The sequence below is a fragment of the Marmota marmota genome, unplaced genomic scaffold (assembly GCF_001458135.2).
Source record: "Marmota marmota marmota unplaced genomic scaffold, marMar, whole genome shotgun sequence".
In the NCBI taxonomy this organism is placed as follows: Eukaryota; Metazoa; Chordata; class Mammalia; order Rodentia; family Sciuridae; genus Marmota; species Marmota marmota.
In genome coordinates, this window is record NW_025999990.1 from 128,047 (window position 1) to 141,638 (window position 13,592).

A 13,592-nucleotide genomic window follows, 5' to 3' on the forward strand; every position below is an offset into this window, starting at 1 on the left:
TAGCAAAAAAAGAATCATAGAATAAGTATAGACTAAATAACCTTTAAACCTACTTTTAGATACAAGTCATATTAAGTCAAAATACATACAATGCAGATGAGATAACCAGCCCTGTACTTCCCAGCTACCTTCTTCACTCAGATATTCTCAACCTTACTGGATCACCAGGTCTGGAGGTTGGTTGACCCTTTTGTAGATTTGAATTAATCCTTATTCCCATACATACTCCTTCACATGCCTTTGCTGTTCTTATTTTGGCCTCTCAGTGTAGTTAGGCACTTTCTTCCACCTTTGTTTTGCAATGTCTGTGAGAACACGGACTTCATATACCCAGGAGCACTTGGCTCAGTATTGTACAGCTATTCAAGATGATTACTGAAAACAGATGCACAAGAATCCTCCTTTTCAGAAGACACACAGTATCAGTGAAGGAAAAGAAACAAACAATACATGATCAACATCAATACTACAATTCTTAGAATGATGTTCATGATATATGTGATATTTCAGAGTTGCCACCATAATTATGAAGCATATCTAAACCTTGCCCCAGCAACATGAAGGACTCAGCATGGTAAATGAGAAATCAGATGCTGTGGTTTGGATATATGGTTTGAGTGTGTCTTCCAAAGACCCATGTATTGGAGGCTTGGTCCTTATTGTGGCAATGCTATGTAATGTGGAAACTTTATGAGGGGTTAAGCCTACTGGAAAGTCTTTAGAACACCAAGAGTGATCTCACTAGAGCTAAGCTGATGCCAGTGTCATCTCCTTGACCTTTCAGAACTGTGGGCTAAATAAACCTCTTTTCTTTATAAAGGTAGCGTGCTTGAGGTATTTTGTTACAACAATGAAAAATGATTAATACACCAGAAATCTGAATTCAAATGAAACTTTCTAGTTTAATAAACATGTATGTGGGTAGGGTTAATGGACATTCAATTTTTCCCTTCTATTCAAGAGATTTAATAATTATTGTCAAAAAGAGAAACTGAGAATTATACTTAGCATTATACTTAGTAACTTCTTTCCACCCTCCCCTAAACTTCACAATTAGAAATAATAGCAAGAGCATACAGAACCACATTTCTAGAGTGAAGACCACAATGTAGGTGCTGAATTAAATCAGCAAATAAAAAAACACATTTTCAACTTAGAAGAGGAAAAGGACCTCATCCTCCCCATCCAAATCTTCCAAGTCATATTTAGGTCTCTACCAATAAAGCAAAGATCATTGTAATACAAAAGAAAGATCAGTGTCTGGTTTTTATGTGTACTGTTGGATATTTTTGAAGGAAGGTGGCACAAAAAAATTAATTTTCAATATATGCTAATATTCATTTGTAGACCCATTCTATCAAAGTAAGGGAGATTCAACTTACGGTGGTGTTGACTTATAGGAAGACTCAGGATATGACCGCTTGCCATTCACTTTGTCATTGGAAGAGTACACCATGGAACTATCGACTCTCTCCACATAGTCAGATGGGGGTGGAGGTATGTCTTGTGTGCCTGCAGACACGTTTTTAACCTAAAAAACAGCCACAAGAAATATAGTTATTACTATACCCTGTAATTTAAAGGGGAAACAAAATTATCATATACATAAAATTTCTAATATTTATTTGGGTCATTAAAAACTTGTAAGGATTGCTGTTTTGTTATCAGCATTAACAATCAATTCAGTATTTTTCATAAACACATAAAGTGCAATTGTTAGTTTAAATAAGACCTGAATGCATTATGAAGTAAGAAAAATCCTGCCTGATTTTTATCTGGATATAATTAGGTAGAATAATTATCCATGGTCATTGTTCCACCTCACCCCACCTCCACATTAGGAAAACCAAGCTTGTCTATCAAGGCTAGTTCTGAGTCAGGGCAAGGAAAATCTGCATTTCTGACAAGTTCTCTGGGTAATCCTGTTGCTGCAGTCTGAACACTGCACTTGGAAAATCACTGATCTAGGACAAAGGACACCAGCTCTTAATCCATTCATCCCTAAACATGGAATGTTAAAACACAGAAGTAATTAAGCAACTCAAAATTATTTCCAAGACAGTTCTTTGAAGAAGAGATTTGTGTGGGCATGGTGGCACACACCTGTGATGCCAGTGATTCTGGAGGAAGTTGATGATTAAATGACATGACAGGGTGCCTCAGGGGTATCTCATTTACCACAATGCCTTCTGAACACAGCGCAGACTCCTAATGCTAGATTCTAGAATTAAGGCCATTGAGCCCAATCAAAGAATTTGCTTAACAACTTTCAGGAAACAGCAGGTGTATAATTTAATTATTTTGCTATTATAAACCTTTGCAATTAGGTTCAGCTTCAATGCAGTGTATTTCTCTGCAAAACACACACACACACACACACACTCACACACTTCTTGGGCTTTCCACTCTTCAAAGCATTAAAACAAGGGTAAGTACCTCTCATATCATTGCAACATCACACACCCAAAGATGTTATCCACTCCTCAAAGTACACAGAGGTTTTCTAGACTATTTAATACTCAGAGTCAGAAAGGAATGGGATCATTTCCCTCTGAAAGTGGAATTTGGCAGTAAATGCCAAACCAGTGGGTGGGTTTCCAAGGAGTGTACTCAGATCCCACCACAGGGGGGACCAGATGGGAACCATTCCTGGCTCCCACTGAATTCCTTTTAACAGAACACAACACCAAGCTCCACAGGCAAATGTTCCAAGCCAAAGGCCCATTCTTAATTCAAGTCGTCACAACTTAAAGAGACTTCCTTTTCTTAAAAATCCATTTTCCACTTCAGGTCCTGGCTTCCCCTCTAGCGGCAACTTTTAAGAGAATGGGCAGGCAGGGGTCCTTTTAGAGACTTCTTAGCATCAGGGCTGCCCTTCCCCCTTTCTTTGCCAGCTCTGCATTCACTGGGCTTTAAGACTTGGCTCAAGTGCCAACACCTCCTATAAGCCTTCAAATCAAGTTCCTGCTGGGTGAGGCACTAACCTGTCCAATCTCCCCACACCTGTGCCTACAAACCTCCCACCAGAGTAAGTGCCAAACAATCGCTTGCTCATAGCAATAGCTTGTTCACTTATCTCTAACTTTAGTAGACAATGGAGTGTTCTTAGCCACCACTGTGACTGCTTACAATACTAAACTGACAGGTCATTTACTAGGCACAACTTTACAGGTATTACTCCTTTTTCAGAAATGAGGAAGTTCTGGCTCAGGGAGATGGACAACTTTCCCAAGAATCTAGACCTAGTAAAATTGGTCATATGGCCAGTCTCCTACTTCCCTCTTTGAGTCTCCAAAGCTCTGCACAATGCCTGGGCTGTGCAGAGATCTGTGTCTACCTCGTGTATACCTAAGCATCTTATCTACAGCCACTCTGAACTGACCTTTATTTATGCCACTGTCAGCAGACCTAGACTAATGTGACCACCAGCTCCACCCTCCAACATAGATCTCTTAGTCACACCTTTTTAATACATGTGCATAAAGTTTAAAGGCAGTGCTTGCTTCAGTAGCACATATACTAAAATTGGAAAAATACAGAGAAGGTTATTAGCATGGCTCCTGTACAAGGATGACTCCCAAACTCATGAAATTCCAAACTTTAAAAAATCCTCACCCAGCTATGATCCTAGATTCAAAGAAATAATCAGCAGCCTTTCTTCTCAAAAGGAGCTTAAGAATGATACAGAGGCAAAATGTATTTATAAGAACAGGAGGAAGATAAATGTTTTTCCTTTTTAATGCTTTACTCCCCAAACTAAAATATTACTTTTCCTCTCTCCCACTTCATGGTCTGAATGCAAAGTGAATATAAACCTAATACTATTGCTTTTGGAGGACAGTAGAAGCAAATGGGGAGGCCAATGCAGAGTGATTAGGTATTAGTAATTTATGGAAGGAGTCCCAGCCTGTATTTCCTATAAGAGATAAGGCATTCCTGAGTTTCATTGTTATTATTGACAGGATCCCCAGCTGACAAAATGGTGGTTCTTTAAAGGAAAAAAAAAAAAAAGAAGAAGAAAAAAGAATTACCATTTTAATTGTCCCAGTAACACTCCCATTCCCCATCTAGGATAGAACACAGGATTTCGAACATTCTAGGCAAACATTACAACTGAGTCACATCTCCAGTCCTTGCAGTAAATCCTTAAAGATTTAGAACCTGAGAAAAATAACTAGGCTTCATTCTGCACAGTAAATGATGAACATTTTCCATTAAGTAACTTATATAGCCTTAAGAAATTAAGGCAGAAGGATGAAAATTAAATTTGAAAAGGTTGTCTTAAACTGAGCATGAAGGGTGAATTAAAGTTTGAGTCAGTTCTCCCCAAAGCCAAATGATGAACTTTCTGCTCTGAAGCAGGGGGAGCCACAGGCTGACCTCAGCCTCCTATAGAAGAGCCTTTAAGCCTGGAAGAGACTCCAGTGCTGAAGGCTTCCACAGGCGTGTGGAAATCCACTCGGCAGAACCCAGCTAGCCCCTCTGCTGGGATCTGCTTCAGGAGTTCCTGGCGCCACTCTCCCCACTCCACATTTAAACTTTACAAAGGCAGCAGAAAGACAGATATGCTGGGACTGTGGGAGTGGAAGAGTGGGGGAGAATACATCAAGCCAACCAAAGAATGCCTCAGACTCACTTGAGAGTAAATTCAAAAAAGGACAAGCACTCAAGCTGGCCATGTTTGAGGAGTATTAACCACTAATTTAAGGGGAAGATTTACTAAGACTCATATTCCAACCAAAAAAGAACTAAGCACCTCTGAAATGTCAAAATTAGATGAATATGTTTTCAGAATATCTACATATGAGGTAATTATAATAAGGGCAATTGTCACTCAAAATTTAATTACACTTATTAAGAGGGTTCTGATTTTGTCATGTGTGGGGGAAAAAGTCTTTGTAACAACATCTAATACTACTCTAACCTCCTTGGAGAGTTACTGAAAACATGTAAATCCCAGTAGGCTGCCAAAGGAAAACAAAGAGGACAGCTCTGCTTTAGAGAGCTCGATGCTCTCCAGACACCTACCAGTCTTCTGCCTTCCTCACAGGACCCAAGAGGAAGCTATAGAATCACAGGTGACCCCCTTCCCCCACCTGACTCTTTGAATTCAGAAGAGGATGTAAAAAGGTCAAGAAAGTTTTAGGTCACTTTGAAAAAAAGACTTTCTCTAGCAAAACAAAGTTTGGAAGAAACACTCACCCCTATTGAAATTAACTTCCTGTCACTTGGAATTAGTAAAAGCAAAAAGCTGCCATTAGCCCAGGCTGGTGGTGCATGCCTGTGATCCTGGTAATTTGGGAGGCTGAGACAGGAGGATCTCAAGTTCAAAGCCAGCCTCAGCAATTAAGTGAGGCCCTAAGCAACTTAGCCAGACTTTGTCTCAAAATAAAAAATAAAAAGAGCTGGGGATTAGCTCAAAGGTTAAGCACCCCTAGGTTCAATCACTAGTAGCAAAATAAATAAATAAAGAGTCTGGCTAGAGGTACACTCAGCTGGTCTGGTAATGTGACGAACCATCCACTTCTAAGAAGTAAAGGAAAGTTTCTCTGTTGAGTAGCTACCATGTGCCAGGCAAAGGCTAATTTGTTTATTCATCACAATTGCCCAGTGAGATAGGATTATCAGTATTTTCTGATGGGAAATAGAGCCACTAAGGTTAAATTAACTTGAAGGTCACAGAGAAGGTGATATGGTAGAGAGGAATTTTAACCCTGGTCTCTTCAACTCCAAAGCCCAGCTCTTTCTGGCAAAATGAACTTCCACTTCAGAATTAACTCATGGCACAAGGAAGCCCCTGTAGCTAGGTTTTCTACTTTCTGTAACAAAGAGTATTATTATTATTATTATTATTATTATTTGCCTTAAATTCCTTGCTGCACCCTGAGAAACCCCTATTTATCTAATTATGTGAAAGCAGCTGTCCACACACAGTTGCTATGAATAGGGTAGATGCTTTGTCATCAGGTGCCTTTGTTGGGTTCAGGGTACAGGAAGACTACCCTCAGGAGGTTAACAGAAAGGCTTTCCTGCCTGCTAAGTGGAGAAATACCTTGGGCAGATGGAAGAAAAGGTTAATCTCAAAGTATCATCTCCAGTTTTACAACCAGCCCATCCCACTTCCATCAGCCACAGGCCCTTGTACTACAAGGGCTCAATGCAAGTCATCCAACTTGTTTTTCCTGTTTTCTGGTGCTTTACACCTGCAGATGCGCACCCCCAACAAAAGCCTCAAAATTGTATGGGGAAAATTCTCAGTCTCTTTTTCCACCTTTGGCCACTAGAAAGCAAATGCTCCCACATGTACTAGTGTCACAAATGAAAAGATCATGGACCATGTTTGAGCAAGTCTGATTAAGTTAGTTTGCTCAGATGACAGTGAGGACTTCGAAGCATGCTGCCCCCAACTGCATGCTGGCCAAAGAAAAAGTAATATATGTAAAGCCACAATGAATTCTGAAGAGTCGATAGGGTTTTAGAGCTTGGGAAATAAGTGAGGTGGAGAAACCTTATACTCACAGAACAAACCTCAATTATCTTATTCGAGGCCCCTTGCTACAGACATGGAAATCCTGGAGAAGAATGTACTCTAGTTTAATACACTTGTGCCTCATGCCACACCTCAACAGGTATGCAGAAAGCCATGAAGTCCTTAGAGCCCAAGCAGATATCACTTGCAGTTCCAAACCCCCTTTAGTTTACTCCAGTCTGGTATACAAAGTATACCATCATGTAAAAAGGCTTCGTGCATACAACAACTCATGCAATGCAAGAGTGCAGCTGGACTCCAGGAACAGTGGTTTTAAAGAATGTGCTCCCTAGACCAGCAACAGCAACATCACCTGCTCAGTCAGACCCACCCCAGCCCAGCAAAACAAAGACTCCCCATCAAGCTCTGTAACAAGCTCTTCAGGGGGATTCTAATGTTGGCAAAGTTTTCAGAGCCACAGATACAGACACAATTCTTCTCCATCTGGCAAACAAGTGGTCTGTGTTTAGATCATTGTACCTATACACATAGTTAAGCTTAGAAATGCTACCTCTTGGTACTGGAAATTCCTGCTTTCAGAAAGCTCCAGCCCAAGCTCATTCTCCTTCAATAAACTCTAAACTGGCTCTCAGGAAACCCTGAACTGCTCTCGCATCTCTCTCCATTCATAGTGGTGCTGGAACAGTCAGGGCCTACTATAATCCACCTGGGTGGTTTTGAAAGTGAACAGGAGGCTTCCACTCTGGTCCATTTTGTTTATTGGAGGCCACAGATAACAATGTAATCTTGCCTATATATTAAAGAATGCCTGTACAAGTTGAAAAACATCTATTGGTGGAATGTGATGGACATTATTATCCAATGTACATGTATGAAGACACAAATTGGTGTGAATATACTTTGGATGCAACCAGATATGAAAAATTGTGCTCTATATGTGTAATAAGAATTGTAATGCATTCCATTGTCATATATAAATAAAACAAAATTAATTTTTAAAAAAAGAAAGAAAAATATCTATACAAGTTTCATTAGAAGTCTGTTGCGAATTACCCAAACCACCCTGTAGCTGGACCATTAACATCTCTCTCCCTGTGTGCATCTATATGCAGGGGGAGATAACATGTACAACCTGCCTATACCTTTGAGGAAAACACTTATTCTTAATGTAAGCTTGTAGCCAAATGGGTAAGAGTAAGTTAAACTCCAACCAATGTTATATGTATGTAGTTACATTTTGGAAACTTTTACCCAAGCTCACTTATTCAAGTTCATCACTGCAAATACCAACAATTACTATTATAGCTAAAATTTATTGACTGTGAATATATTATGTGCTGGCCCTGTTTTTTACTTGCATATTCATGGATGGAACATTTATTTTTCCCATTTTCAGGAAAGTAATCTATTAAATGAACAGCCAAAACTGCCCTGGAGTAAAGTAAAACCTTCATCAGAAGTCAAAGAAACCAAAAGCTATCCTATGTAGGCTGACCACAAATGACAAGATCCAAGTTGCTTAGCAGAGATCCTGTCCCATCTGTACACTTGTGATTTTTGTTTTACTTTTAGCTTTTCTGCCAAAAATATTAAGTTGTGAAGCTCAAACCCAAGTCAACCTGATGTCCTACACTGGAAAAGGCAGTGAGTAAACAGAGTCTAAACTCATCTGTCACCACTGGCTAGCTGTTATCTTACTATTGCAGTGAGTCTACTCAGATCTCCAGCTTCCTTTGTGTGAGTTCAGAGAGGCAAATCAGATGACCTCACCCCAATCTCACTCTTAGATCCTCTTTTTTTTGGTGTGTGTGTTGCTGAGGATGGAACCCAGTGCCTCACACATGCTAGGCAAGCACTGTACCACTGAGCTACAGCCCCTCAGATCCTTTCTTTTACTTTACTGCAACTAAATTAGGCACACCTAAAACTGAAGCTCTTAACTTTCAATTATGACTTCACCAGAATACTGTAGGTATCAATAAAACTAATCTCAAGCACATAAGTTTTATAATCAGTCCTTAATATTGACTGTAGAGATATGTTTTTCCAAAGCCAGGCGCCAGTTTCTGTATATTTAAGCTGTAAAAATCCAGATGTGGTAAAGGAATTTGAACAGAAAGATTAATATGAATTATTCAGGGCTGAGGTTGTGGTCAGTGGTAGAATGCTTGCCTAGCACATGTGAGGCACTGGATTTGATCCTCAATACCACATAAAAATAAATAAAATAAAGGTATACATACATGGAATATGATATATATATATATATATACACACACACACACACATATATACATATACATACACACACACACACACACACACACACATATATGTATGAATTACTCATCTCCATGGACTCAGAGGTGTTAGTCCCTCCCAACTCAGTTCTGGCACCCATAGTTGAACAGTCCCACATCTGGTATTCTCAACTGCTTAGACCATAGTCCCTTGACCTTATAAGAAACCCAGCTCAAGCAGACAGAAAGGGATTATTTATTTATTTGTTTGTTTGTTTGTCTGTTTATTTATTTATTTATTCCCCTGAGACAGGGCCTCACTAAGTTGCTTAGGGTCTCACTACATTATTGATTGTGGCTTTGAACTTGTGATCCTCCTGCCTTAGCCTCCAGAGACACTGGGATTACAGGAGTGTGCCATTGTGCCTGGCTCAGAAACTCATTTTATTATTTTTTAATACCTTTATTTGTTTATTTTTATATGGTGGCAGGGATTGAACCCAGTGCCTCACACATGCTAGGCAAGTGCTCTACCACTGAGCCACAACCCTGGCCCCTCAGAAACTCATTTTTAACTGTTCAATTTGCACTTTGAATGTAAACTTGGTCAGATGACCAGATTATCAAAAACAAGGGACAACTGCAGTTAATTCATGCAACATATTTATAGTACATGAGGTTTACACAGCACCTTTTTCTAGAAGTCATTTCCTCATTCCATACAGTTAACTTTGGGAAGACCATAGGCCAGGCTATGTGAGGGGAACACTGGCCACAGTGGATCAGTGTAAGGATGGTCACCAGATCCACATGACTCTGACCCACATGATTCAGGGTCCCTTCCCAGGCCAGTGTCAGATGAAGCACCAATATGAAAACTCTAGAGTGCTAATTGGCTACTTCCTGCTTGTGTTCCCTGAGAGAAAATAAAGACTACCCAGGCAGAAAGAAAGTCAAGGTGAGAAAGCAAATCCCAAGGTCCTTTAAGTCCTTGATTCTAGTTATTCCTGAAACAGTCACCATCCCTGTCTTCTAAGGCTAAGTTGTTTCAACTCTTTCTAGGATTTCAAAATCTTGCACATAAATTCCTCTTTTTCACCTAAGTAAATTCAAGTTATATTTCTGCCACCTGTAATTAGAAGAATGTCTATTTATTTATTTATGGTACCAGGGATTGAACCCATAGGTACTTAACCATAGAACCACATCCCCAGTCCTTTTTAATATTTTATTTAGAGATGGGGTCTCACTGAGTTGCTTAGGGCCTGGATAAGTTGCTAAGGCTGGCTGTGAACTCACAATCCTCCTGCCTCAGCCTCCTTAGCCACTGGGATTACAGGCATGTGCCACTGTGCCTGGCAAGAATGTCCATTAAAGCGACATCAAAATTCTTTTTGTAAGGTCAGCTATTTTCCTTTCAGTATCCCCGTCAGACAGACAGGATAATTTCACTGTTTGTATCCATTTTCTCAGATGCAGCTCAAATTAGTCTTGAGAGGCAGACAGAATAACACTGGCTAATATAATGGATAAGGAAACTGAGATCCATAGAGTTTAATCAGCTTGCAACAAGTACCGGCATCAGTGCTATTGCCCCTATATTAGGCACTCTCTCCAAACAAACTTCCTTGACATATTTTTTGGTTAAAAATATCACAAATGAGTTGATAGTGTAGCTCAGTACTAGAGCCTTGCCTAACACATGTGAGGCCCTAAATTTAATCCCCAACACTCCAAAAAAAAAAAAAAAGTACATCCATTAGAAGTAAAAAAGACAGCGTTATCCACCAAGAATGGAAAAAAAGGAGGAGTATTAACAATCCCATTAGGCTATTTAAGAACTAATAGCTACAAATGAAGGCTATTCTTTGCCTACATGATGCACAAATCAGGCAAAGCTTAGTTTTTGGCCTGGTAACAAAACAACCTAGGCAATTATGAGCACGTTCACTCAGTGTAAAGGGTTTGTACTTTTTTTTTTTTTTTTAAATGGGATCTTGCCCAGGCTGGCCTCTGCATCCTGCATTCAAGAGAGCCTCCTTCCCTAGCTTCTAGAGTAGCATGAACTACAAGGGGCACACTGTGCCTGCCCCAGGGTTCTGCTGTTATAAACACCTCCATGATACAATTAAGACAATGGTAACTCAGGAGGCTGAGGCAGGAGAATCACAAGTTCAAAGCCAGCCTCCGCATTTTAGCAAGGCCCTAAGCAACTTAGCAAAACACTGTCTCAAAAAATTAAAAAAGGACTGAGGATGTGGCTCAGTAGTTAAATCCCCTAGGTTCAATTCCCAGTACCAAAAAGAAAAAAATTTATTTATTTAATTAGCAATGCTGAGGATTAAACAGAGAACCCTCCTCATAATAGGCAAGCAACGTGCCTGGCAATGCAGTTTTTAGTAATCACAAAGTTCATCAACAGGAGAATGGATAAACTGTTATGGAATGTTACAAAATAGAGATCAGACAATGGTGACACCAGGTAGACCCCAGCTACCTCCAACAACACATTCTAGAGATGAAGAAGCTGAGGCAGAGACATGAAAAACCTTGTCAAGTCTCCCAAAAGTAACTGGCAAGGTAGATCATAACCCAGACAATTTGGCTCTAGTCTAGAGCCCCTCTGCTCTACTGTACTGAATTTGTATATGTGATTAGACACCTAGAGTCAGAGGTAGGGGGAAGCAACCATCCAACATCAATTAGAACCTTCTTTCAGAATGACTGAATTGGTAGAACAAGGTCTCAGAACGTATTAAGTCAATAATTTTACAAGAAAAGAAACAATCTAGAAGGATACAAATCTGTTAAGAAAGGCCCCAGCAGAAAACTGAAAAAGAGGGAGAACACTTTTCATTTTTTCCCTCATTTTTTCTTATATTATTTGCATTATGTCATAATAAATTAGTATTGCTTTTATACTAACAACTTCTTACAAACCACCACAACAAAAGCCATTAGTCAATATAGCTGAAACTGAAAAAACCTACTAAGCAACAACATGGGTTGGCCAAATACATGTCTACAATAGAATGCTACTAGCAAACATGCAGGAACATAAATTTCACATCCTCAGGCCAAGTATACAGAATTTTGATCATATAATGGAGTATAAGAAAAAATTCTATTCCCTCTAGTTACCATTCTGGTATATTTTCTTTCTCTTTTCTTTTTTTTGGGAGGCGGGGGTACGGGGGTGGGGTGCAGTGGGAGGCCATCCTGGGGATTGAATCACACATGCTGGGCAAGCACTCTACCAATGAGTTACATCCCCAGCCCCTTATTTTTAATTTTATTCTGTGTATTTTAGGGGCTAGGATGTGGCTTAGTGGTAGAGTACTTGCCTCGTATGTATGAAGCCCTGGGTTCAATCCCCAGCAACAAAACAAAAAAACCCTCCATACTTACAATCATATTTATTGGAATTGGGGATCGAACCCAGGTCTTCACACATGCTTAGCCAGAGCTCTACAACTGAACTACACCTCCAGCCCCTAAAGCACATTTTTTTAAAATCTGGGGAAAATAAATAGATCTGGGGTTTAAGGACATAACAAAAAATAAAGATTCATAATTTTAAAAGAACCTTAGAAGATTTAAAAGACAACTGAATTGGTAGGCATTTATGAGTGCCTATAAAAGACCAGGTTAACAAACAGTGTGCAAACATGGCCTGTTTATACAAAAACAAAGTACCCAAAAAGGGGAGTGGGGGAAAACAACTAATAATCCCTGCAGAGAAACCATTGTGTTATGCACACTGGGGCAGGAAATAAGGAAATTCCAAGTTTTCTCAGATATTACAAAAGGGCTAAAACCTGTTTAAAACTCTGAAATCTCAGCTTTTGACATGTCTTTGCTGGGGAAGGAGAGGTGATCTTAAAGCCATTAAAAGTCCAGGAAGAAAGGCAATATTTAATATGGTAGTACATTTCTGGACCTATCCCAACTTGTAAGGAGAGAGTAAACTAACACTGAGAAGCTCCTTGTTACTTTAGCTTTTCTTTTTGTTTTGGTATTGGGGACTAAACTTTACCACTGAGTTAAATTTTTGGGGGTGGTGCTGGGGATTGAACCCAGGGCCTTGTGCATGCAAATCTAGCACTCCACCAACTGAGATATATCCCCAGCCCAAGTTAAATCCTTTTTATTTTGAGAGAGGGCCTTGCTAAATTGCTAAAGCTGGCTTCAAACTTGCAATCCTCTGCCTCAGCCTCCCTAGTCACTGGGATTACAGGTGTGCACTGCTGTGCCCAGCTCTCCATTAATTCTTTCTTCTCCCTCAACAATCAACCATGATTAACTACGTGCAGAGTCTCTTGCCTTAGCATTCTACAATTTGTGTGTGTGTGTGCATGGTGTAAGGTGGGTGGGGTATTCTGGGAACTGTACTCGGGACCTCACACATGCCTAGAACCAAAGTTTTACTCTGTACACAGCATAAGAGGTTAATTCTAGATTTTTTTGTTTTTGGTTGTGGGTAGGGGGATACCAGGGATTGAACCCAGGGGCACTTAACCAGTAAGCCACATCACCAGCCCTTTTTATTTTTTGAGACAGGATCTTGCTAAGTTCTTGGGGCCTCTCTAAGTTGCTAAGGTTGGCCTTGAACTTGTGATCTTCCTGCCTCAGCTTCCTGAGTTGCTGGGATGACATGCATGCACCATCACACCCGGAAATTCTAGATTATTTTGATGATACTAATTTCTAAATAGAAGAAAATCACTGATGCACTCCACATAGATTTCAGATATAGGGTTACTTTTGCAGTGGGACAGCCCATGACCACAATAAAACCAAGTTCAGCAGAAAGGTGTAGAAAAACAGAGAAATTAAGAATAATGGCGGGGGGGGGGGGGGGG

At 40.0% G+C, this 13,592-nt stretch overlaps 1 protein-coding gene and 1 non-coding gene across 7 annotated transcripts in view; one reads left to right on the forward strand and one right to left on the reverse strand.

Moving 5' to 3' along the window:
* Ocln (occludin) overlaps window positions 1-13,592 on the reverse strand; it is a 50,284-nt gene that overhangs the window by 15,085 nt on the left and 21,607 nt on the right. For all 6 annotated transcript variants that reach the window (XM_015482263.2, XM_015482264.2, XM_015482262.2 and 3 more), the window contains exon 5: window positions 1,383-1,531. In XM_015482263.2, the coding sequence (XP_015337749.1) occupies window positions 1,383-1,531 (149 nt within the window). The remainder of the gene's footprint in view (window positions 1-1,382; window positions 1,532-13,592) is intronic.
* Window positions 3,496-3,605, forward strand: LOC125617807. Its single transcript, XR_007348921.1, has one exon. It is a non-coding gene; the product is annotated as a U6 spliceosomal RNA (small nuclear RNA).